The 25492-nt window shown below is 40.8% G+C and overlaps 1 protein-coding gene across 17 annotated transcripts in view; it reads right to left on the bottom strand.

Moving 5' to 3' along the window:
- SVIL (supervillin) overlaps positions 1-25492 on the bottom strand; it is a 230723-nt gene that overhangs the window by 78771 nt on the left and 126460 nt on the right. For 5 of the 17 annotated variants that reach the window (XM_078450304.2, XM_078450306.2, XM_078450305.2 and 2 more), the window contains 5 exons: positions 21757-21814; positions 16223-16314; positions 7702-7759; positions 7435-7586; positions 4209-4848 (listed from right to left, as the gene is read on the bottom strand). In XM_078450304.2, coding sequence (XP_078306430.2) covers positions 4209-4848; positions 7435-7586; positions 7702-7709 — 800 coding nt within the window. In that variant the 5' untranslated portion in view covers positions 7710-7759; positions 16223-16314; positions 21757-21814. Of the gene's footprint in view, positions 1-4208; positions 4849-7434; positions 7587-7701; positions 7760-16222; positions 16315-21756; positions 21815-23515; positions 24233-25492 lie in introns of those variants that run through there. The other 12 variants (XM_078450299.2, XM_078450300.2, XM_078450309.2 and 9 more) reach the window with 10 other exon arrangements.

Raw genomic sequence — 25492 nt, 5'->3', positions numbered from 1 at the left:
TGCATTTTATTAGCATTCATAATAGCTGAATTAACAAAGAATGGTTCATATCAGCAAAACTACCTCTCTAGAAAACACAATGCTGAAATTCTAAATATAAGGGGCTTGTCGGGATTGGGGGATGAGGATTAAGAGCTGTCTTATGCTCCGGGCGCGTGGGTAGCTCAGTCGGGTAAGCGTCTGACTTTGGCTCAGGTTACGATCCCACTGTTGGTGAGTTTGAGCCCCGTGTCGGGTTCTGTGCTGACAGCTCAGAGCCTGGAGCCTGCTTCGGATTCTGTGTGTGTCTGTGTGTGTCTGCCCCTCTCCCACTCATGCTCTTTCTCTCAAAAATAAATAAGTGTTAAAAAAATTTAAAAAGAGGTGTCTTATGCTCTATTCTGTTAATATACATATTGTCCATCTGTTTCAGAATGAAGTATGTACCTGAACTCCCGGGCAGTTAACGGGATTTCTGAGCTAAAGACTTTGTGACAAATGTACATATTTTCTTCATCATATAAATGTTCAAATGAACATTAAATAATTCTAATCAGTGAAAATTCACTGCTCAGCTAAATATTGCCCTTAAGACTGTTATTGAGCTTAGAACGCTCTTAATGGTACAAGAACTAATGATTGTTCTATGTGTATATGTGTTAGCGTATATGGGTACATATGAAAGCCTTGCATGTGATGTCTGGCTCACAGTTGAATTTTTAGCAAGTCTCTGATGGTATATTCATGAGTGATGTATTCCATATTTAAGTAATGAAGAAAAACCAGCCTCTTCTAGTGACCACAAAATAAAACGATGCAATGGGAAGGAGTTAATTCAGAAATTAACAGCCCAAATACTTGGCAGAGCTGGGTGATGACAGCGTATAGTACAGCAGTGAGAAAAATATTCCATCTCAGTGCTAGAACACATCCACAAATACATGTGGTATAAAATAACTTCATTATCTACAGTTTTTTTGATCACTCCTTAATCTCCTTAAACTTTTCTGTTGCATATTTCCATATCAGATGACATTTCATTTATGGTTAAGTCACCAAGATTTCTTTGGTTATTGTCATAATTCACAAAGTGTTTTTTATCTTTCTTCCTCCCAAATGGAAATCAGACGACAATGGCTCTCTGACACCCGAATTTCCTGGCTCTAGAAAAAGAGCATCTAAGCAGAATATTAATCCATTTAAATCCATCTTTACAAGATGAATTACTGTACTCATTACAAAATAAATCCTTTTTTAACATACAGTGTTATATCAGTTTCAAGTATATAATATAGTGACTCATCAATTACAAACATTACTCAGCGCTCATCATGATATGTGCACTCTTTAATCCTCATCACCTGTTTCACCCAACCCCTCACTCCCCTCCCCAACCATCTGTTTGTTCTCTACAGTGAAGAGTCTGTTTCTTGGTTTCTCTCTCTTTTTTTCCTTTGCTCATTTGTTTTGTTTCTTAAATTCCACATGAGTCAAATCATATGGTGTTTGTTTTTCTCTGACTTATTTCACTTGGCATTATACTCTCCAGCTCTATTCATGCTGTTGCAAATGGTAAGATTTCATTCTTTCTTACGGTTGAATGGTATTCCACTCTACATGTATCACATCTTCTTTACCCATTCTTCTGTCTGTGGACACTTGGGCTGCTTTCATAATCTGGCTATTGTAAATAATGCTGCTATAAACATAGGGGTGCATGTATCCCTTTGAGTTAGTGTTTTCACCTTTTTGGGTTAAATACCCAATAGTGCAATTACTGGATCATAACTTTTTGAGGAACCTCCAAACTGTTTATTTTATCATATATCTTAATTTACTTTTTAATTTCATACTTGTCACACATTATGTTCCATCCTTTTTAATGCAAATATATCTCAGTATTTTCCTAATATATATGAAATGATTTGTTTCTCTGCCTATAAATCATAGAATTGTACACCTTGAATGCTGCAAAAAATAAAGCATGTGCCTTTTTTTAATTAAAAAAATACATAAAGCAGTACCTTTTTTTTTAATTAAAAAACACATAAATAAAGCATGTGCCTCCTCAAGAATTCCTTTACAATTTAATTCTTTTAATCCTCTCTTTGTGGAAGTCCAGGGTTGAGAGACTGAGACTAGGCTTATGGAAACTTACAAGTAATGGCTCTCCAAATAATTGAGAAAGAAACACCTCTTACGATTTCACATTATAGGGGTGCCTGGGTGGCTCAGTCCATTAAGCATCCGACTTTAGCTCAGGTCATGATCTCATGGTTCATGAGAACCTGCATCTGGCTGTGCTGATAGCTCTGAGCCTGGCGACTGCTTCCGATTCTGTGTCTCACTCTCTCTCTCTGCCCCCCTTCCTCGCTCGCACTCTCTCTCTCTCTCTCTCTCAAAAATAAACACTTAAAAAAATTTAAAATATTTCACGTTATGGACATTTTTTAATATTAAGATTTTAACTCACTCAAAACTATTAAGTATCCTATCTTTTTACCTGGAGCACTTAACCAAGTTTTTGTTATTATTATAGCTGATTCAAGAACTCACAGAGGATCTATTATATGCGATGTAGATGACTAACCCGGATGCCGATGCCGTGTTAACAACTTCAAGTTTTCATAATATGGCAATCAACAATTAGGCTCCTACCTTTTTAAAACTCATGTAATTGTAAATCTCTAATTTCCTTTCTAAGTTAGACTGTTAGGTTTCTTTGTCCTGCTCATGAAGCACATGAAGAGTTTGCTTTGATAGAGACTAAGGCAAGAACACTTTTTCTACTATGAAATGCAGGCTTCCCAAACAACAGACTTTCATTTCAAAGTAAGAGAAGACAGGTCACAGTCCCAAAACTTCAAAAAGTCCAAAGGCTGAACAAAGGCCCTCAGAACCTCGTATCTGGATTTAGGTATTTAATTCTCTAAGAAGCTAACATCTCTAAATATTTTGGTGTGGATGATCAAGTGAGGAGGAACAAGTCTGGCTCAATAAACTCCCATAAGTAAAACAAACTGTTTTAGATGTACGATTGCCACTAAAGAGGACCACATTCACTCCTCTGTCCCAGTGTGAAATAAATGAGTATTTCCCGATACATTTTCTTTCTTCTTTTCCAGAATAAAGTTGCTTGATCCTCACAAATCCTCAATTCACCTGGGAAGCTAATGCTTATTTGGACTGAAAAACACATTCAGGAGTCGACCCAGACAATTACCCCAAACTTTAAAGTAGGATGTTTAAGTAAATTGCATTTTAAATATGGTCATCACATTTATTGAATTTAAATATCTAAATTGCATTTAAATTTAAACATCTAAATTTATTTTAAAATTTGAAAATTTAAATATTTAAATTTAGAGATTTAAATTTTATTTAAACATTTAAACCTCTCATTTTAAATTTTATTTAAATATTTAAATCTCAAATTTTAAATTTAATTTAGACTCCAAAATTTAAATTTAATCTAAATTTAGAAATTTTATCTAAATTTAGAAATTTAAATTACATCTAAATTTAGAAATTTAAATTACATTTATAAATAGAAATTTAAATTACATTTACATTTATAAATAGAAATTTAAATTACATTTACATTTAGAAACACATATTTTCTTCTGGCATTTGAGTTTCTGGTCTTACACCTTTTCTGATTTTCCCAAATGGGAGCTACTCTCTTTATACACGTTACAAATTACACCTAACGCCTGGTCTTTGAAATGAGGTGCTTTTCCACAGAGCTTCCTTCTTAGCTCGCAGATGTAATTGCATTGCTATACGTCCCAGTTATATTCAGTATATATTGCAGTCACACTTCATACCCTAAACTGAGGCCCGTCCACCGCGTTAGTGGGGGTCCTTCTGCTTTGTGATCTTAAATGACAGCAACACAATCACCAAGGAGTCTTGGGTATAATTATAGAAAAATGAAGAAACAGACGATTATTAAAGGCATGTAAGAAACAGTAAAAAGAAGGGTCCTGAAGCAAGGCTCCCATGAAAGGGTCCCCAAGACACCTGTTGAGCTGGTCATTTTTAAAAAGAAGTTGAAGCTTCCTGCTTTGACAGAACCTGTTTTGATACTGTGGAAACAAAAACTCTTATGTCACCTTATTTCTTCCACCAGCTGAACCCTCCACAGAATGCCAGGAATACCCAGACCCTGACAAAGGGGGGTGCAAAGCAAAGATGTTAAGGCGGCTGAGCGCGCGCTGAACGCTTACCTGGCTCGCGCCTCCGCGGGGAGTGGAGGGTCACCGGCAGAGTGGCTCGGGGAGGCGGGTGGCACGGCGTGCATTTGCTTTGGGGACCTTGGCACGTCACTGAAGGCGGTGCAGTCTCGCCCGGAGAACTGGAAGGATGAGGAACCGTCAACCGTGGGGGCCAGGTCGCGGGCCTGCGCGGGGGCGCTGGGCTCCTGCCCCCGTCTTTGGTTTTCCACGTTGAGCAGCACCTCGGTGTCAGAAAGACCGTCACTCCCGTGGAGGGCATAGTCCTTGGACTCGGCCACGCAGGGCCTGGAGTACAGGGAGCTCGAATCTTTGCCCGGCTCGGCCTGCCTGTCGCCTTTCCCTCCCCTTCTGTCGGCAGCATCAGCGTCCTTGCGAGACTTGGTGTATCGAGACAGCGATTCCGAGTCGGCTTCGGAATCCAGCGCTAGCCCGTACTTCTCGGCCAGCTGCCGCCTCCTCTCCGCTTTGTACCGCGCGATTCTCTCCGCTTTGGACTCAAGAGCCGGGGCGTCCATGAGAGCCGAACCACAGGAGGCGTCAGCATGGACGCCCGGCGTTTCTGGGTAGAGTTTGGAGCGGGTCTGCTTTTCCACCGAGGAGTCCGAAGTGTCTTCCTCTTCATTGGACCGGCCTGCAAGGGAACCACACGGGGAACACGGACAGAGTTCAAGTACAGGCGCGCACCGACTGCACGCTGTTCGGTACACAGCACACGCCTGAGCGCCCGCGCGGCGCAGGGCCCGCGTCTCACACAGGTGTATCTAGCCACGGTGACGACCCGGGCTGCCGAACAGGTGCGGGGTCTGCAGTGAAACACCTGAAGGCCGAGAGCCGTCCTGGCGGGGTGAGCCGCCTTCCGCCCGGCCCGCGCTAAGGCTCAGCCCCTCGCTCCAGCCTGCTGCCTCTTACTTATTTACCTTTCTGTTTTTGAGTTTAGCATTTTATGGGTGAGGCCAGAGCCCTCTAGAAAAGATACTTGATCTGCTGTAACTTAACATATGACAGATTGTGGTTTCACAGGATCTGATAGTAACCAGAACAATAGTGGGCACTATCAATATGTACCAGGTTCTTGGGGGGGGGGGGGGGGGGGGGGTGTGTGTGTGTAACACTAGTGGATTTTTCCAACTGTTGCACACATACAGAAAATGTCTAGCATGTTAACATGAAAACATAGGAAGGTAAAACCCTAAATCACCAATAATCACTAATGTGTAATTATGATAAATTGAGAATTTGCCAAATATTTCTATGTATTCCTTCTTTTATAAAATTGACTTCTTCTTTCCTTCTATATAAAATAATTTATGTTTTATACACCATTAATGTTTGGTCTGAAACATTTTCCTGTATTTGGAAATCTTATTTTGGAGACATCATTCTTTAAGGCTTCGTAATATTCCGCCTAATAGGCATTCCATAACTAAGATAACCCTTCTCATATTCCTGGGCATTTACGTTGTTTCTCAGTTTTAATCAGTCTGATTTTCTGACTACTATCACAACAGACAAGATTCATAAACGTATAACTGCATTATCAAAAAAGTATATCATTTTAAGATACTTGCTAGACTGTCAAATTAATTTTATAAAGTTTGCATCAATTTGCACTTGAATCTGCCATCTATGTTCTCTTAAAAACATTGAGTGTTAATTACAAAATATCATTTGATTACTAGAAAAAGAGAATATGTTTATTTTCCAATTATTTATTAGCCATTTGTTTTTTCTCCTCTGGAATATCTGATCAAGCTTACTGCTCTGTATTTTACTGATTCCTACTGTCCTTTTTTATTGGTTTGTGTGCACTTTTATAGGACCATGAACCTTAATCTTATTCATGAATATTTCAAACTTGTTTAATTTTTTAGATTTTCTTTGGAGTACGGATGTGAATTGTTATGTAGTCAAGTCAATTGGCCTGGTCGTGTGTGATTTCCACAGCTGTTTCTGTGTTTTGAAAGTCCTTCTTCATTCAATTTGAATTAAATATTCACCTATGTTTTCATGTTTTTAAATTACTTTCTTAAAATTAATCATATGACTAATTGGCACTTATTTTTGTGTTTAATTTAAGTGAGAAGAGGGCTATGTCCCCTCTCCCACTGCACAAAACCTATTTTCCCAGTACCATTTTATTAAGTAAGTCTTCCATTTCTCACAAATATGTGAAGCTTAAATTATCATGGTAATACATAGATTCACATTTTATATACACTAGCGTTCATTTCTGGCCATAAATTTTGGTACTCTGTCTAGTCTTGATTCTTCATGGAATTTTAAAAAATCGTAATTGTCTAGTTTTCTGGCCATAGAAGCTCAGGAACTCTAGACAAGTGAAATGATCACATCACGAAGTGAGAGCAACAGCCCCTCTGAGGAAGAAACTAAGAAACAATGGCTATAAGCAGCAGCAGGGGCATAGAGCTACAGAGCCAGGGATGGGGTGGGACGAACAGCCCCATGTGGGTCATCCTCTTCCAAGGCCACGTTGAATATCCAATGTTCAAACATTGACAGTGATCCAAAAAAAAAAAAAAAAAGATAGGTTATGTTTGAAATACTGCTTAACAGGAAATAAATATGCAATTTCATGTATTATAATAATTTAAATAGAATTACATGTATTACATTTAAATAGAATTTAAAATTTACATGTATTACAATACATGTATTAAAATTACATGTATTACAATAATTTAAATAGAATTTTTGTTGCATGAACACATAGACTAAGAGCCCTACCCACTCAAGGTCCAGGTTTACTTTTAATGCTACCTGCCACGAGCAGCCGGGCCCTGTGCTGGGGATCTGGGGATTCTGTAAAAATGTGTCTCATTCAGTCCTCCAACAAACTCTTACTGAGGATCTCTGGCAACAGGTCTGGTGCCAGGGCACTGAGGACACCAAGAGGGAAACACAGTTCCTGCCCTTTACGGGTCCCAGGCAAGGGGGGAAATGACATCATCAATTACCCAACAGTGTGCCAAGGGGCATCATTTCTTACTGCTGCGACACCAGAGGACCACATCTGTGAGGCAGGACAGAGCTGATATATGTGGCTGAAGCTTTTTACAAGCGCGTGTATTTAATCAGTACATCTACGCAATTCGTCTTTGCAGAGTATCTCACTTTCCAATAGCACTGGATAAAAAAGCCTCTGTGGAACATCTCGGGCAGCCTGCTTGATCACAGGCCACCAGGCGGGCATGCTCACCGGTGTGGGGGCTGGCCGGGTCTGTGGCTCGCATGTATCTGGGCGTGTCTTCCTCCAGCAGGCGATGGGTCACTAACCCCGTGCAGCTCTGCAAGAGGATGGGCTGGGTGTCCGTTTCAATTCCTTCTAGGCGCCTGGCGATTCTTTCTTTTCTGTGCAAGACAACAAAAAGGGCCTAGTGAGCCACGGAAATCAATTCTAAGGGAAAAGGGAATACTGTTTCACCAAGCTTTTCGACTTTCTAATTAGGTACAAGACATATCTTACCTTTTCATTTCTAAAAGTTCTTTCCTCTTTGGTTCAAAGATTTTTCTTAATTCTGCAACTAAAAGAAAACAAAGAAGAATGAAGATAGTCCAGTACTCAGTTGTCATGCATTCATTTCACTCCTTCGGGAAACCTACATGTATTGAACTAATGTTTCTGTTCTTGGCTTCTATGTAGCGGTGATATGCAAAATTGACACAGTTCCTGTCCTCCTGGTGATTGTCTTCTGGTGCCAAAGAGCAGACACCAAATGGGATGCACCTACACGCACTTCACAGGCTGCGCTAAGGCGTAAAACCGTGAGTAAGGAATGGATTAATAGGAACAAGTTCTGTTCCATCCAGGAGAGTCTGAGGAAGCCTGAACATTAAGATCTCTTCAACAAGCAGAATCTATCTGTTTTTAACTGTTAGTAGGTTCAATACTAATGGCATTTCATTATGGAAAACTTCGAAAGTCTGCAAAAGTAGAGACAAGGACAAGAACCTCGACATGCCCATCAGCAAGCTCCAACCACGTGTCTCACACTATTTGGTCCTATCACACAACCTGGAGAGCTCTGTGACTACCGGATTGTGTTCCCAGTGGTACCTAATGCAGCCGACAGCCATTTACTGTAGTTTAGGTTAAGCCGGTTCCTAAGCTTCCCCTCACCGGCTTTCGCTGGAAGGAAACGCTAACAATGGTTTTCCTGCTATAATTTGGGTAGATGATGGATAAGGTAATTACCCCAATTCTCTTGGAGACACTGGATGAGCAGACAAATGTTTTGCTGAGGTGAGGAGGGTCCCGTGTGATACTGACTACAAGGATATCACGGAGATGCCAAATCATTGTTTCTTTGGAGAAATGGACACATTTGGTGGGGAATAAAGGTCTCTCTTCTTGCTTCCTCCTCAATCCCATGAATTCACGAAGGCTCATCTGAGTGGTTCCTACTGAGGACCCAGGAACACCACAGAGTCGCTGATAGCCCTGGCGGCCCATAGAATTTAGAAAGACTGGGTCAAAGAAGAAACTCAAAGGAGGCACACTGGACTGCTTAAGTATTTTCTAATTTTTTCTTTTCCTTTTTTTTTTTTTAAAGTAAATGCTACGCCCAGCGTGGGGCTCGAACTCACCACCCTGAGATCAAGAGTCGCCTGAGCCAGCCAGGTGCCCCTGAATACTGGAATTTAACTTTCAGCTACTTCAATTTCCATTTTATTTTTTTAAAGTGGTCATTTTTAGTAATGAGTCAAAACCACACACACACACCCCTTTTATATTGCCGTTTGTCTCCAGAGATACAAGCCTAGTTTTTATTTATTTATTTTTACATGATAACCACCTTAAAATTTTAGTCAGATTGACTTTTGTTGAGATAGTTGGCTTCATAAAAGTCTCTCCCTCAGGTGGTTTTCCCAGGAAACAGAGTGGCTGGAGTCAGGGGTATACTTTCTCTGCATAGTTAATTATGTTCTTATTTGGAAGACAAGGGTATAATGATAATGGTGCATCCCACCGTGCAGCCTTTTGAGAAAGCTTGACTAATAACAGCTTCCCACTTAACCAATTAGCTCCAGTGAGATTATGGTGAAGAAACTTTAACGACCGGTAGTGCAGATTTTGAAACTGTTTTCAAGGATAATATAAACCAAAGAGTATCAATTAATTATTTAAGCCCCAAGAAGAGAAAGGGGTCATGTTTTTTCATATGATTGCTCAAGAAGCTATTGAAACCAAATTCCAAGTGCTCTGAAAAGTAGGTTTCAAACTCAATGCATCACACTCTTAATTGAGAAACAGGGTATAATAGGGTCTTGCACAGCCTAACGCCATTTAACTTTCCTCCACCCGAAGCATTTCAGCTAGGTATGCTCTAGTCTAAATGTTTATGTTGTGTCCCCCGCCCCGCCCCACCACCAAATTCATATGTTGAAATCTTAATCCTCACAGTGATAGTATTAGGAGGTGGGACCTTTGGGAGATGATTGTTTGCCTTCACGAGTAGGATTAGTGCCCTTCTAAAAGAGGTCCCACAGAACTTACCGCTTCCCATGTGAGACCCAATGAGCAGCTGGCGGTCTGCAAGTCACCAGAACCCAGCCACACCGGATCCCTGATCTAGGGATTCCAGCCTTCAGAACTATGAGCAATACATTTCTGCTCTCTTAGAAGCCACCCCAGTCTATGGTATTTTGTTATACCAGCCCAAATGGACCAAGACAAGGATACAAATATCAATTTAACATAAAGAGTGTCCTATAACTTCTACTGGAAAAAGTTATGATCTACTTTGTAATCCCAACTTGAGACTGTGAAAATCACTTTTATTGCATTGAATTTTTAGTTTTTAAATTTTTCTATAGAAATTAATGTAACTAAAGATATTTTTTAAGAAAGATCCTCTTCCCCCCAAAAAAGATCCCAGCAGTACAGAGAGAAAGATAAGTAACAAATTGCTTCCTGTCATTTTTTTATTTCACATATTCTAGAAGGAACTGGACTATGCCAATGCCCCACCCCCAACAGAACTATACTCTTCCTACTGCCATTCCCTACCCGTTTCAATATTCTATAAAGACTATGAGAAGGGAACAGGCTGATGGTCACAATAGTCATTCATCACGGAAACTGAACCCTAAGAAGTCTGGGGCAGTGGGAGAAAGGAGGATGGTAAACCAAGTTCATGGTGATCTCTGTCCTTTTCTGGACAAAACAGGCCAGGCAACTCACTAATGAATCTGTCATTTGTATGTCTTAGGATAGCATATAGCAGACATTCAGGTGCACCTCATCAGGTTGACAGATTCACTGACTGGCTCTAAAACAGCACAGATCACCATGGGGGTGTGAACGGCCTTTTAGGTGAAAATTTTCCTCATTGTGAGCCTTGTACTGCAGGGTGTTAAGTGTCCGTGGCTTCCCTAACAAATGCCTAATCATCACCAGTTGCTGTGACACAAAAATGCTCCCATTTGTTTCTAAAGTCCCCCCTTGAGCCCCAGGGAAGTTACTGTCCTTGGACGGTAGCCCGTCCCCTGGATGCCCAGGTTCTAGGTTATCCCACTAACAGACACCACTAGCTAGCTCCTCTCTCCAATCACATCTAGATTCAAACTCAAACCACATCTAGATTCGAACTCAAACCACATCTAGATTCGAAGTCAAAACTGTTTCTGGGGTGCCTGGGTGGCTCAGTTGGTTAAGCATCCGACTACGGCTCAGGTCATGATCTCACGGTCCGTGAGTTCGAGCCCCACGTCGGGCTCTGTGCTGACAGCTCAGAACCTGGAGCCCGTTTCGGATTCTGTGTCTCCCTCTCTCTCTGCCCCCCCCCCCCCCGTTCATGCTCTCTGTCTGTCTCTGTCTCAAAAATAAATAAACATTAAAAAAAAAAACAACTGTTTCAAGCTTATAACCTACAGTCCTCTTTGATTATTTACCGAGGACTGAAATGAAGTCATAAATCAAACCATACTCTATATGTGCCAGCAAGTTAGGGGCATTGGCTGGTTCAGTCAGTAAAGCATCTGACTCCTGATGTCAGGGTGGTGAGTTCAGGCCCCATGTCGGGTGTAGAGATTACTTTAAAAATAATTAAGCAAATGTATCGGCAAGCTTATTCATTCTTAGTGGAAATCCACAGTGAATCTTTTAGAAAAAAAATCCCTTACGCAAACAAATTACTGCTCAGTCTATTCTTTCTAACAAATGTATTTTTCAGTTACCAAGATTTGCTTCCTTCCAATAGATGTGAAATTACAGGGGAAAGAAATGATGTGGAAGAGAAAAGAACAGAGAAGCTTCCTTTCCCAAGACTATAATTTACAAGTAAAATTAGTAAAACAAACATGAAGTATAATTACCCTAGTATATCTAGCCCATGGGAAAACACTTCAGTTGTATAAAAGAGAATGAGGTTTTATTTGAATTGCTGATGTGTGCGTACTTTTTCTGACCCTTTCCAGGAAAACCAAAACCAAAACCAAAAAACAAACCTCTTTTGGGCTCTTGCAGTGTTCTTTAGGCCCTCCACTTGAATTTTTGGTCAGGTTTATTATAAAACATTGAACAAAAGCTAATACTAAGAAATCATGGGAAGACACCCCAGCTATGGAAATCTATGTTGCCTCTGTGTTGTTTCATGCATAAAGACCGCCACATAAATCACTATCACAGGCATCTTCTGATTGATAATCTTGAATACAGTTTATTATTGCTTATGATCTACCAAAAGCTTTCTTCCCTTTACAATTTTTATATAATTTTAGACTTACAGAAAAATCAAGACATGCTTCACAACATGTTAACACCTCAATACATTTGGTTTACGTTTATCCTTTTCCATACACGTATTTACGTGTGTGATGTGTATATATGCATGCATGCAAGTACACATATTTACATGTCAACTTTTCTGAACCATTTAAGAATAAGTTGCAGCATGATGTCCCTTTATCTGATTTGAAAGGACACATGCGGCCCAATGTTTACAGCAGCACTATCAATAATTGCTAAATTATGGAAAGGGCCCAAATGTCCATCAACTGACAAATGGATAAAGAAAACGTGGTGTGTGTGTGTGTGTGTGTGTGTGTGTGTGTGTGTGTGTGAGAGAGAGAGAGAGAGAGAGAGAGAGAGAGAGAGAGAGAGACATGATGGAATATAATTCGGCAATCAAAAAGAATGAAATCTTTCCATTTGCAACAACATGGATGGAACTAGAGTGTATTATGCTAAGAGAAATCAGTCAGAGAAAGACAAATATCATATGATTTCACTCATGTGGAATTTAAGAAACACAACACATAGACATAGGGGAAGGGAAGGAAAAATAAGATAAAAAGAGACAGGGAGGCAAACCATAAGAGACTCTTACAACAGAGAACAAACTGAGGGCTGCTGGAGGGGAGGTGGGGGGGAGAGATGGGCTAAATGGGTGATGAGCATTAAGGAGGGCAGTTGTTGGGAGAAGCACTGGATGTTATATGTAAGTGATGAATCACTAAATTCTCTCCCGAAACCATTATTATACTATATGTTAACCAACTTGGATATAAATAAACAAACAAATAAATAGCAAAAAAATTAAAAAGGAAAAAAAAAGAGAATAAGTTGGCAGCATGATATCCCTTTCCCTCTAAACTCTTCAACGTATATTTCCTAAAAAATAGAAAATAAGAATGTTTTTAAAAATTGGATTAAGCAGCCATAATTCAGTTGATTATATGCTGTGGCAGAATATGCACAACTCAGAAATGGTTCAGGTAACAGTAATACTAGTCATCATCTAATACACAATACATAATAGGCACTGTTGATCTAACTTCTGTTGTAATAAATGTTCTACTTTGCCTTCAAATACATTAATTAAAACTTTAACATACACTAAATTATCCCTCATTATACCTGCTATTTTAGTCTTCTGCCCTTGTCTGAGTAATTCTGAATGGTACTTCTGTGGCAATATGGATTCTGTGAGTCTATTTCTTTAGTTCTTTTTGATGGGAATGGGATGGTCATTTTCCAAGTAAGGTAATTTAAGGGGAATTGACATCAGGGCTATGATACTTTTTTTTTTAAAGGTTTGTTTGTTTGTTTGTTTTTGAGACAGAGAGAGAGAGTGAACGAGCGCAAGTTGGGGAGGGGCAGAGAGAGAGGGAGAGAGAGACTCCCAAGCAGCATGGATCCTGATGCAGGGCTTGATCCTGCAAACTGTGAGATCATGACCTGAGCCAAAATCAAGAGTTAATGCTTAACCGACTGAGCCACCCTGGCGCCCCAAGAGCTATAATAATTTATATTTTATTTAACTGCCTAATATGCTTTATAATAATATGTAATGCCAATACTCAGGATGATTTGGTCTGCTGGGTACTTTCCTTGAGGAATACAGTTTCTTTAGCCCTGAGAAGCAGGCTTTCTGGTAAAGTTATTGTCGAGTCCAGTCGTCTAAACCCAAGTACAGTAGAATCTTCCGAAGAAATATAAGTGGCAGGGGACTGCCAAGAGCTCTCCCAGCCTGCATTTGACAGGCTAAGAGCACAGGCCAGACCCAGAATGTCCTGAATACTGATCTGACTTCCCAGAGGAGTAACGCACTTCAACTTTTACACTTGGAAGGCAGCCACTAATATAAAGACAAGCAGCTTAGAAAATAAGTCATTACAAAACTAGAGGAATAAGGGAGAGGGGTGGTGGCTCCGAAGTGTGGGACTTCTTTTTGGATAATGACAACTTTCCGAAACCGACGGCGGCCCTGGATGCACAACTCTGTGGATATGTTGAAAGCCACTGAGCTGAGTGCTGTAAATGGATGAACTGTATGCTATACGAATTATAGCTCACTAAAGCTATTAAAGAAGTAATGTAGTTGGTTCATTTCACAATTCCTAAGTGGAAAATCTATTTCCATATTATAAACTTTGCACAGGTAAAGGTTTTTAGTCATCGGATAACTTGCATGTGATACACAGTTAAAGGAAGCCCCTTAGAGAAAAGCCAATGATCATTTTGATGCTCATTTGCACAAAAGCAAGAATTCCTCACTAAATGAATGGAAAGCAACTGCTGGAAATGTGTAAACAGACATGAAGCTCTATGCCATTAAAACAGTTGGAACCAATTCCTATTTTTACCATTATATTGCCAGGAGCTGCCATCAAGAGACGTGTTAACATGGAGGAGTGAGATCACCGGTAATACGCGGGTCTTTCCAAACATGCCTGCCCGAATTCATAAAGTGCACAACGTGAGACAAGACGGTGGGGAATTTACATGGAATTCAGGGGAGGAGGGGCTCTGACACTTTTAAAGCACATTTTGAAGATCTTGTGAATTTGGAAACATAACTCTGATTAATGCATGGCATTATCTTCGTTTTGTGAAGAGTTACATTTTTATAACCAATTATGATACATTTTCTGGTGAAACTGGTTAATCAACTTACGTGTTTTTAAATTTTGGCACATATGGAGTTATAAGCTGTTGAGCCTGAAGGGACCTCGCATCTCATCTATTGCTTCTAATTTTTCTGATCCCAATATTGCATGTACTACCGTTCATCAAGGAAAGGACCTGGGCTAGGCCAGGAGGACGAGTAAAGCAGCTGTTACTACAGAATTTTGTCTAATCAGTCCAATCTTCGAAGCTACTGCTAAAATCAAATTTAGCAGTACTTTGTTTGGCTCATCTTCATAGATTTTAAGTCTGACTCAGATTAGCTTGAGTTTCTTTCTCTTTTACAGAGTCTAAAAAATCAGAAGGACCTTTCCATTTCATGCCATCCAGGCAGGAACCCACAGCATGTGTCCTTCCCATGGAAGCACATGACCTTCCTTGAACAGCTACTGGGAGCAGAAGAGATGATAATACAGGCCATTTCATTTCTAGGTCCCACGAACTATCAGAATTGTCTCTCTCGTATGAAATCTCACCTACTTCCCTGTAATTCAATACGTTATTCTTGTTTTTGGCCTCTGGGGCAACGTGGGGTAAGCCTGTCTTCCTCTCGACAGTTTTGTAAGTACTTGGAAATTACAAAACGTCCCTGTTTGAAGTTTCTCCACAAGGCCAAATCCCTGGGGACCTGCAAATATCCGACCTCATCAGACTTTGTCTAGCCGTATCATCCATTCAATTCCTCAGGATATACGCCCATTTAGCAGTGGGCCTTTTACACTAGATTTAGTTTCTATTAAAAGAATATGGTTTCTGGTCTAATTTCTTTTAGGTTTGATCTTATGTTTGTTTTTGTTTTTGTTTTCTTTCAGAGGGCCAAAAAAAAAAAAAAAATCGGATATCGGATCTTCCACTAAATCTGTTTCTTCCATAGTAAGGTTTACCCAGCTCATTTGGGATGGAGACAGTTTGTGAGCCGGTACCACGCTGTGCCAGTGTTACAGTCGGGGGCAACAAAGATCTGGTAACATTTATGTCATTTCTCGGGCGAAACAAGGGGTGGTTGGCTGGTGACAGCTGCACATATTTTAGTGCACATACATCTCTACCAGTGAAAATACGAATTCACTGAACTGGTGAGTACCTACTTGGAGAAGGAAGCGTGTGTGGAACAGTCTGCATTGATAGGCCAGTGTGCTGCCCAGCAGGGAGCTCTAACATACTCAGTGGAAATGCAGCAACACTGGCAGACGCCCAGAGGTGGAGGAAATGGAGCGAGCGGATGGAAAAGAAAAGGCCTCATGAGCAAAACCCACCGTCCCCGGAGAAGGTGACAGGTAGGAGAGATGAAGAAGGTTGAGTCTGTGCCGGCTCCCTCTCTCACCCTCCCCACCCCCCAGCCTCCAGGGAAAACCCAAGAATGCCTAAAAGTAAGAGAAGGGACATGTAGAAAGGTGTAGATTCAACATGCAGGAAGAGAGCTACCTTAGTTGAGGCTAATTGTTGAAATAGACAGAAAGGGACACGTACAAGAGTATACACTGGAGATCAGTGAGGCAGTCCCCCTCCAAGGAAATCAGGCAACACAAGACCTACAGGCTCAGGACACCGGTCAACCATTTAGAGAAAGTCTCACCTTTGGGAAGTGCAGTTAAAAGCTTAGCATTGATTCCTCCTTTGTAGTTAGTGCGCTGTTCTTTATCTTCAAGCAAGAACTCTTTCTGAAAGCTAGAAATTAAATTATTCCATTAGTCATGTTTAAAGTCAATTTGAATCAAGATACACGATATTAAGTGGAAAAAAAATGCTAAACGAAAATGAGCTGTTATACATAGTTAAATAGGTGGATGTAGACGACACATAAAAAGTTTTATTTTGGGGAGTTAAATGGGAGCTGTTTTCATTTATTTATAGTCATTTATAGTTATAGCTATTTATAGGACTTTTTTTGTGCAACTGAAGAATTACGTCAGCAGGGGCAGGTGACGTAGTGTCAGGGGGGCAAAAACATGGCTGAGCTGCCAGCCAGACGCCTTGGTTGGGACTGATAACCTCTTCTAGAGCCACTCATCATAGCTGTGTAAGTTTGGATTAATCACTCACCCTTTCTGTGTTCTAATCTCTTCCTCAGAAAATCAGCAACTTGTCTAGGTTATGTGCATGCTTTCCTCCAGTGTTGAAATTATATAACAAATGCCTTCAAAGTACCAAGAAATCAAAGCATGGTGGACAGGTCTGCGAGGCTCATGAAAAGAGCCTTGGAATAAAGGAGGAAATGAAAGCGAAGAAGAACTGAGCACTTACTATGTACTCTTCTTCTATAACTAGGCATACTCCAAGCATAATCTTAATTATTTTCGCAAGACCCTGTGAGGCCTGAACTACTCAGTGCTGTGCTAATAAATGTTTAAAAACTTGCTCCTTAGTCTTGCTCTCCCACCCCCTTCCCCTAAGCATATGCTTTGCAGTCTTTGCTGATAGCATAAATACCCCCACTAAGGCTGATTTTCAAACTTCCCACAGGACTCACTGGACTCACAGCTAAAAGAGAGGCATAAACTCGCTCTCAGGAGGAGGTGCAAGTCGGCTCCAGCACACCAACTGGAACAATTATCATCCTCGGTTTGCAGACTAGGAAACTGTTAAATGATCTGCCCAAGGATGAGATACAAAGCCAGCTCCCACTCTAACACTAGGCCCCCAGGCTGCTGCATGCCAACCCCATGAGCTTCCATGGGAGTGGGCCTGGGGTTGGGCAAGACAGACTGAGCTGCCACTGTGCAGCAAGAAAACCCAGCGTAGAAGCAGGAAAACCAATATTCTCCTGTGATACGATCACCTCCAGAGAGGTGAACAACAGCCTTGGAAAGGCTGAAGGTCAGTGCAAAGCTGACCTTCCCTATGGGCTGTCCTCCATTTGTGTTTCCGCATGTAGGGGTGCACGTCCATAAAGGTCCAAGAGGTGACTGAGGAAAGTGCTGTGCATCTCTGCAAGTGGGGCACATGAATGCTCTATATCCGGCACATAAATTACATTTCAAAGAGCTGCTGCGCATTCCAAAATACGTAACACCATCCATCTTCTAGAACCAAGCTCATCTAAAATCTTAGTTATTGCTGACAAATGTGGTAGGGCTTATATTCATAAATATGACTGCCATGTATCCATATTATTTAATACAAAAGTCTTGAGAATAAGTAGTCTTTATAAACCACACTCCAGATGGCTTGAAGATTCTAGAATACCCACGTAGGTCAGAAAAGTGGAATTGGCACTGACTTCTCAACAGTAAATCCTAAGGCAGTGATAATTCTTTCTGGCATTTCATTCAGATGTATGACTTAGTATAAACCTACAAAATTAAGTAACTGTAGAAATGTACCCCACTTAAGGAATGGCATGCTATTGTAATTGATTATTTAACTATTTATTTAAATACTTTGATAAAGTTCTGTACTTTCTTTGCAAAACTAACATCTTAGGGAAAAAATTCCATATAAAAAAACGGTGCAATCCTGAAATATTCAGCTTCTTAGGCCACTGACCTTGGGGCACAAATATTATCTCATATTTTCAAAAGTAGACATGTGCATAGTCCCCCTCCCCCATTTTGTGCTTATCAAAAAACCGCTAATAAAGACTAATAAACTGCTCTCTAGTTAAACATTTTTCTGAACTTTCACGGTGGGGTTTCCAAGTCTTCCCCTGCCCCTCCCCCGGCACTTACTTTCTTGAAACAAAGCTGAACTGTGTCTGTACCAATGAAAAGTACAGTCTTTCCGTGGCTGGTCAGAAACCAGTGGAAAACGCAAGCGCTGCTGGGAACTGCTCTCGTGGCTCCTCACCTGGTCTGCCTACCTGAGTTCTCTCCTCTCCCTCCTGCTCTGGGACTCAGGTTAAGGTCATTTCCTCAAGGAAGAACCCCCTGATCCAGTGGCTGTCCCACTGGGTACCGAATCTATATTACGCACTTCATTTGTTTTCTCTCAAGGTAGCCTGGTTTCTTATTTGGAGAACATATTATAAGTGTCTTATTTCAAATTATTGATTTATAAAAGTGGTTTTTTTTTTAATCAATAAATATCTGTTGAATGAATGGCGACAATAAAATACTTCGAATGTATTCTACACTCACTCTGAAATATTTTACATACACACCCTATACACTATTAATGTGATATGGGCAAAGAGCATTGCAAACACTGAGAATAATTACAAGGGCACATATTTAATAATATCAGTTATAAACTTCCTCCCTCTCCCACTTTCCTTCTTTCACACTTATTTATTTTTTTACTTACTTACTTACTTATCTATTTATCTATCTATTTATTTATTTTAAGGAGGCTCCACGCCCAGCGTGGGGCTTGAACTCACGACTCTGAGATGAAGGGCTGCATGCTCTCTACAGATGGAGCCAGCCAGTCACCTCTCCTTTCTTCACCTTTAGAATAACATATGATAGAAAGAATAAGGCAAATGGGGTTGAAAAGTGGAGCTCTGACTCAAGAAAGCTAGAAAAGCTATGACTGAGTCAGGACCCCTTAAACCAATATGAAACCAGGCTTTGAAAAAGTCACATCTTTTCCCTGGACTTTCGAGACCCAAGGCACTAGCCAGCGGTGAGAATGCAGGCAAGACACATTAGTAAAGAACTCTGGAACATTCGTGAATGAGCAACGTCTTCTGATCATCTAATGGCTTATAAAACACAAATACCCCAGGGAGCCCTAACATAAATCTCCTCCTCACCTTTTTGAGTCAGAGGCATCAGAGCGGTGGGACTGGCGGAGCCCAAGCCCAACTCACATGATGGGTACCTCGAACGCACTGAGCTCTGGATGCTGCACCGTGCTCTCACCATCCCCAGGATGAGGGGACTCTACCCAACAGCCTCTGTAGGCACGGGTGGTTGCCACAGCTCAATCACAAGTATGATTCTGCACTTCAGTATGATACCAGCTCTCCATATATAACTAAAGCAAATGCTACGGTCTTAATGTTTGAATTCCATTTTTAAAGTTTCTACTATCAAGAAAGAAGCACCTTTTAGATTTGTTATTGGTCTGCATCTCCTCTGAAACAGTGCTCTTTTCAGCACTAAATTTTCCATACTCTGCCTCCTTCCCTCTGCTTCGATAACCTAAGAAGAGATTGCTACCGACGTCCACAATTTTTTATAATGTCCCATTAACCTACTTAAATGCCAGCAGTAGAAACCAGAGGAAATTGTATTAAAGTGAGAACAGGATAGTGTGCAGTTATTACTGCACAAAATGGGGCTATACCACGACAGTGATTATTCAGCACCGGCGCTGGGAAAGGCTCTCTACAATCTGCTCACCTTTCTCCTAACGTTTACAAGATCATCAAAGTTCACTACCTCATATTTGTACCTGTGGTGTCTGGTCAGCTAGACTGCTTTGGAGGAGGCGAATTCTTGTATCTCTAATCCTATTTTACACTTAGGATCCATAGCAAGGAGGCCATAATTTCAATAGGGACATATGAGATCATACCCACCATATTTGAAATGTCTGACTATTTCATTCTGCTATCCTTACAAAGCAATGCTTTCCTCCTCTTCCTTTTTCTTAGTCACTTGTTAGCCCTGTTACAGCTAAACCAACCTGCCCGGGGACACACTGGGGACTAAGCTACTGTGGTCTGAACGTCTGTATTCCCCCAAATTCGTATGTTGAAATGCAAACCCCCAAAAGTGATAATACCAGAAGGTGGGGACTTTGGAAGGGGATTAGGCCGTCAGATGGAGCCTTCATGAATGAGAATAGTGTCCTTATAAAAAGAGACACAGAGACAACTACACTTCAATGAAAATAGAACTAAACAATATCCCCCCCCCCCCCCCCCCCACCGAGAGACCCTAGCCATCTCCCTAGCTCATTCCACCCCGTGAGGATACAAGAAGTTGGCTGTCTGCAGATGGAAAGAGGGCCCTCCCCCAATCATGCTGGCACCCTGATCTCAGACTTCCAGCCTCCAGAATTGTGAGCAATAAATTTCTGTTGTTTCTAAGCCAGCCGGCCTATGGTATTTTGTTGTAGTAGCTGGAACTAAGATATAAGGCTTAGATGCTATCGGACAAAGATAAGAAATAGGGGAGAGTCTGTCAAGCGCTAGAAAAGTTAAGATTTCCTGAGTCAAATAAGACAGACAGCCTTACTGATGACAGCCAACTCTAGCTGACTTGATACTAAGATGTGGATCAAATCCATCAAGGCTTTCTTTATCTCATCTAGTGTGTCCAAAAGATGTCTGCTGCCATTTTCAAATGCAGAGCCCGGCTCAGCCTGATGAGGACAGTGATTAGACAGCTGTTTATTCAAAACCATTGAAATGCAAACCCTTTAGAGTAAGGAGGCAATGCCATGCAGGATACATTAGGAAGAAGTGCATCTGAGTGGAAGGCTGGGGAGATCAGGGTTGGGTCCTTCTACCACAATGAAATGTACATTGGGGTCTATGCCTGTATGTCTTAGGGATAATAACTTTGTGTCTCCACTTGAAAAATCCAACATCTATTAGGGACAGTGATCTGCTAAGAAGCATCTGAGATACAGCTATCTTGTTTGGCACAAACTTTCATTTTTACAAAGCTTATATGAATGATTCTATATCATAGAGCTTTAGCACATTAGGTAAATCAAATTAGTACCCATAATAGCTTGTAGGGAACCGAAGAGCAGAAAGGTTAAGAGACAGCAGGACCTCACTGGACAGATGGAGGGATGGGCGGGGGGGGGGGGGGGGGGGGGGAGGGAGGGAGGGAAGAGAGGCACAAGGCTAAATCTTTTCTTTAAAAATCAAAAGCTCTCTTACGTAATGGGCAGATTGCAAAAGGACATCCCACGCTTAGACGCAGGTATGAAAAAAAAAAAAAAAAGAAAAGATAGTAGCCCTCTACAGGTTCAAAATTATATCTGCTCTGCAAATAGTTCCCATAAACAGCATTAATAAATACAAAAAGAATCTTTTCTGGCTGAATCTACAATTAGGTCAGCTTGTTTCATATACTTTAATAAATCAAACTCTGGGGAGAAAACATATTGCCAAACATTCAAACTCATGAATTAGGAATTTAGGAGAATAATTCTAAAAGCTACCACAAATCTCTAAATCCTAAGAGTCTTGAGCAAAGACCACTTTACCTTGGAACTTTTCTTTGACTTGGTAATCCAAGGAAGCTTAAGTTTTTCTGGTTGAAATCTAAGGAGAAAGAAATAAGGTAACAATGAAATAACTACATAATAAGTTAAAAAAACAATCTCCAGTGGGGAAAAAAATTCTCCAAAGTCCCATTGTACATATAACAAGAAAAAAGGAAACCATTAACCAGACAAGAAATATGAATACAAAAATGACACCTTCTAAGAATCAAATTCCACAACCTAGGCAAGGTTTTTTTCCTTCTCCTGAAATGTGGTCAACATAACTCTGCGGGTGAAAAAAATAAAAACAAAAATAAAAAAAAATCTGACATAGTTCAATCCTATCATGTAAATTTGTTATAGCTACGAGAATAATTCAAAGCAAATAAATACTGAATGGCATAGTTACATACTCCAGGAAAAAAAAAAGGAGGAAAAAAATTAAACAATTTTGGTCAAGGTAACGTTGAAACTCATCACTGCCTGATGTATTTGGGACACCTTTAAAGACTGTGTGCATTTAAGGGGTTGTTGAAGAGCAGAGGAAATGCTTCTGCTGGTTTTATTGCCTTCCTTAAAATCTAAACAATAACAACACATCAAATTAACTACTTTCTTTATTTTTGAAGTCAAGATATGTATCGTGTAAAGACAGGTGGTAACAAAGCCATGCAGAAAAAAACACACATCCGGGTGAACCAGTTAATCAAAACCAGGCACAGACAAATTTATACCAGTCTAATGGCAAGTAATCTGTTTTACAGCTTTTGGCATAGTAACCCTTTGTCCACCAAGGAAACCACAAGCAGACCACTTACAGAGACTTCTAAGGAAGTGCCTTTTACTGTTTAATATTTGGGGGCAAGTACCTTTTACTGTTTAATATTTGGGGGCCAGAAGAAAAGGAGGTACGAAAATATACCAGATGCTGACATGCCCTTATCCATCAAAACACATCCGGGATCCCGGAATTTGGAAACTGTGACCCACTAGAAATATACAATAAAATGCAAGGTATAATGCCGATTAAACATCTAGGCCTTTTTCCTGATTATACACATATCTGGCTATGTGTGAGAACTCGGTTCAAAAAACTATCAAGTGATACAGAAGAAAATTTCTGACTCTGAGGCCTGTTCGACTCACTTCCTAATGGTATGTCTGTGCTGGGAAAGACTTAGCTACAGAATGCCTGAAGTTCACATGTGCCACTCAAAATAACTTCAGCATTTCACTTTTCTTCAATCAGTGATCAGAATCTGTGATGCCACTCCAGTAGTTAAACGGAAAGCATGTATTTTCCTCTGCACTCTAAAGGAAGCCACTACAAAATCAGCATTTTGTTCCCAACAGTGTTCACATGAAGATTCCATAAAAAGACAAACACCACTGTCTACTGGAAATGATTTAGTATATGTAGCATTCAGTTTAGAAAAAGATTTTAGCTAAAGCACAGCACGTCCAGAACGTGATCCCAAGTTTGGACATTTTAACTGAATTTGCAATTTTTCCTGCATAGAGGCTACGGTGGTTTAGCAGTCTCTGTAACTTACACTAGGGGAAACAAACAAACAAACCCACGTTTTTCAGCCACAAGATAAGCCAATGCATACACTCCGTTAGATATTTAAAGTGTCCTTTGAGGAAACTGTATAACTAACTGGACACGGGAGAATATATGGTAAACTGGAAGCTGCAAAGGCTTTCATCAGAGTATACAACAAACCCATACGTGCAATTCCTATTTCTCTTGCCTTACCTTGTCTCTCAGAGAACTGGAAAACTCCCAGATAGCTGGCAATCTCTGGGCTTCTGAACATGGTTGCACATAGAAAGTTTAGTAACAGAGCCTGCTCTCCAGCTTAATTCTCAACCAGCCACGGCCTTCAGCCCGTCTAAGCAAAACTGGGTTGAGATTCTTCACAGCACAGGGCTACAGCAATCAGGCACTCGTGTCCTTGAAAAGTATAGTCAACGCAAAGTAGGAGGCTGCAGGCTGGAACAGCTCAAACCCCGTAATCAGATTACAAGCAGAAATCAGGCCTGTGGATGCTCAAACAGGCTGGACTCCGCTGATGGGCCATTCTTGATGTTTCCACTTCAAAGCGGGGGCCGAATCACAACTTATGCTTCAGCTAAATAGACAATACTGCCACCTAACCATTACCGGGGGAGTCAAAAACAACTCCTCCTCTCCCTAAAAATAAACAAAAAGGAACTGTACAGAGGCTCTTGAGGTACTGGGAAAAGGGGAAGCCGCCTAACAATTCCCAGGCTGCTTGGAGTCCGGCTTTGGCTAAGTTAAATGAAATATTTCACCTAACAGGGAGCCAAAACCCCATCGTTAAGAGTCCAGATTTATGAACAACACATGAGCGAAATTGCAGGAAAAGAAGAGGCAGATATTACTGGAGGTTCAGAAATTTTAATTTGAGACAGAAGCTCTTAAGCATTACCTCGTGGACTGCCCCCTTGTTATTTCATCGTTACTTTTGAAAGGGAATTAATTTTTAAAAAGCAGCTTTACTACAAAACTGAGGGGAAGGGACAGAGATTTCCCACATTGTCCCCCGCCTCTACATCATGCGTGGCGTCCGCCATGAGCGACAGCACTCACCAGAGGGGGACATTTTTACCAAGGATGAGCCTGCTTTGATTCATCGTCATTACCCACAGTCCGTGGTTTACCTTAAGGTTCGCAACATTCTATGGGTTTGGACAAATGTGTAATGACATCTCGCATCGGAATATCACACAGAGGATTTTCACTACCCTGAAAATCTTCAATGCTCTGCCTTATTCACTTCCCTCCTCCTCTCCCGGCAACTACGGATCTTTTTCCATCTCCCTAGTGTTGCCTTTCCTAGAATGTCAGATAGTTGGGAGTCAAACAGTATGGAGCCTTTTCAGGTTGGCTTCTTTCACTTGGTAATATGCATCGAAGGATCCTTCGTGTCTTTTCAAGGCTCGAGAGCTGATGTCTCTTCGGTGAGGAATAATATTCCATTGTCTGGATGCACCACAGTTTGGTTACCCATTCACCCACGGAATGGATGCTTCCCAGTTTGGGCAACTATGAGCAAAGCTGCTATAAACATCCAGGTGCAGGTTTTTGTGTAGACAGACATTTTCAATTCCACTGGGTAAATAAATACCAAGGAGAGTGATGGCTGCATTGTATAGTAAGAGTAAGTTTAGTTTTGTAAGAAAGTGCCAAACGGTCTTGGAAAGTAACTGTACCATTTTGCATTCCCACCACCAACGGATGAAAGTTGATGTTGCTTCAAACTCTTGCCAGCACTTGGTGGTGTCCGTGTTTGGGATTTTTGCCATTCTAATAGGCACATAGTGGTATCGTATTGTTTAACTTGCATTTCCCTGAGGCCACATGACGTGGAGCATCTTTTCATTTACTTATTTGCCATCTGCGTATCTTCTTTGGTGAGGTGTCTGCTGAGATATTTTACTCGGTTGTTTGTTTTCTCATTGTTGAGTTTTAAGAATCCTTTGTATATTTTGGATAACAGCCCTCTATCAGATGTGTCTTTTGCAAATATTTTTCCTAGTCTGCGGCCTTTCTAATTCTCTTGAAATTGTCTTTTGTAGGGGTTTTATAATTTTAGCAAAATCCAGCTTATCCATTCTTTTCTTCATGGGTCATGCCTTTGGTGTTGGATCTAAAAAGGCGTCGCCATTCCCAAGGTCATCTGGGTGTTCTCCTATGTTATCATCTAGC

Source organism: Panthera onca, chromosome B4, assembly GCF_046562875.1.
Source record: "Panthera onca isolate mPanOnc1 chromosome B4, mPanOnc1 haplotype 2, whole genome shotgun sequence".
Lineage (NCBI taxonomy): Eukaryota > Metazoa > Chordata > Mammalia > Carnivora > Felidae > Panthera > Panthera onca.
This window is presented reverse-complemented; position numbering and strand designations above follow the sequence as displayed.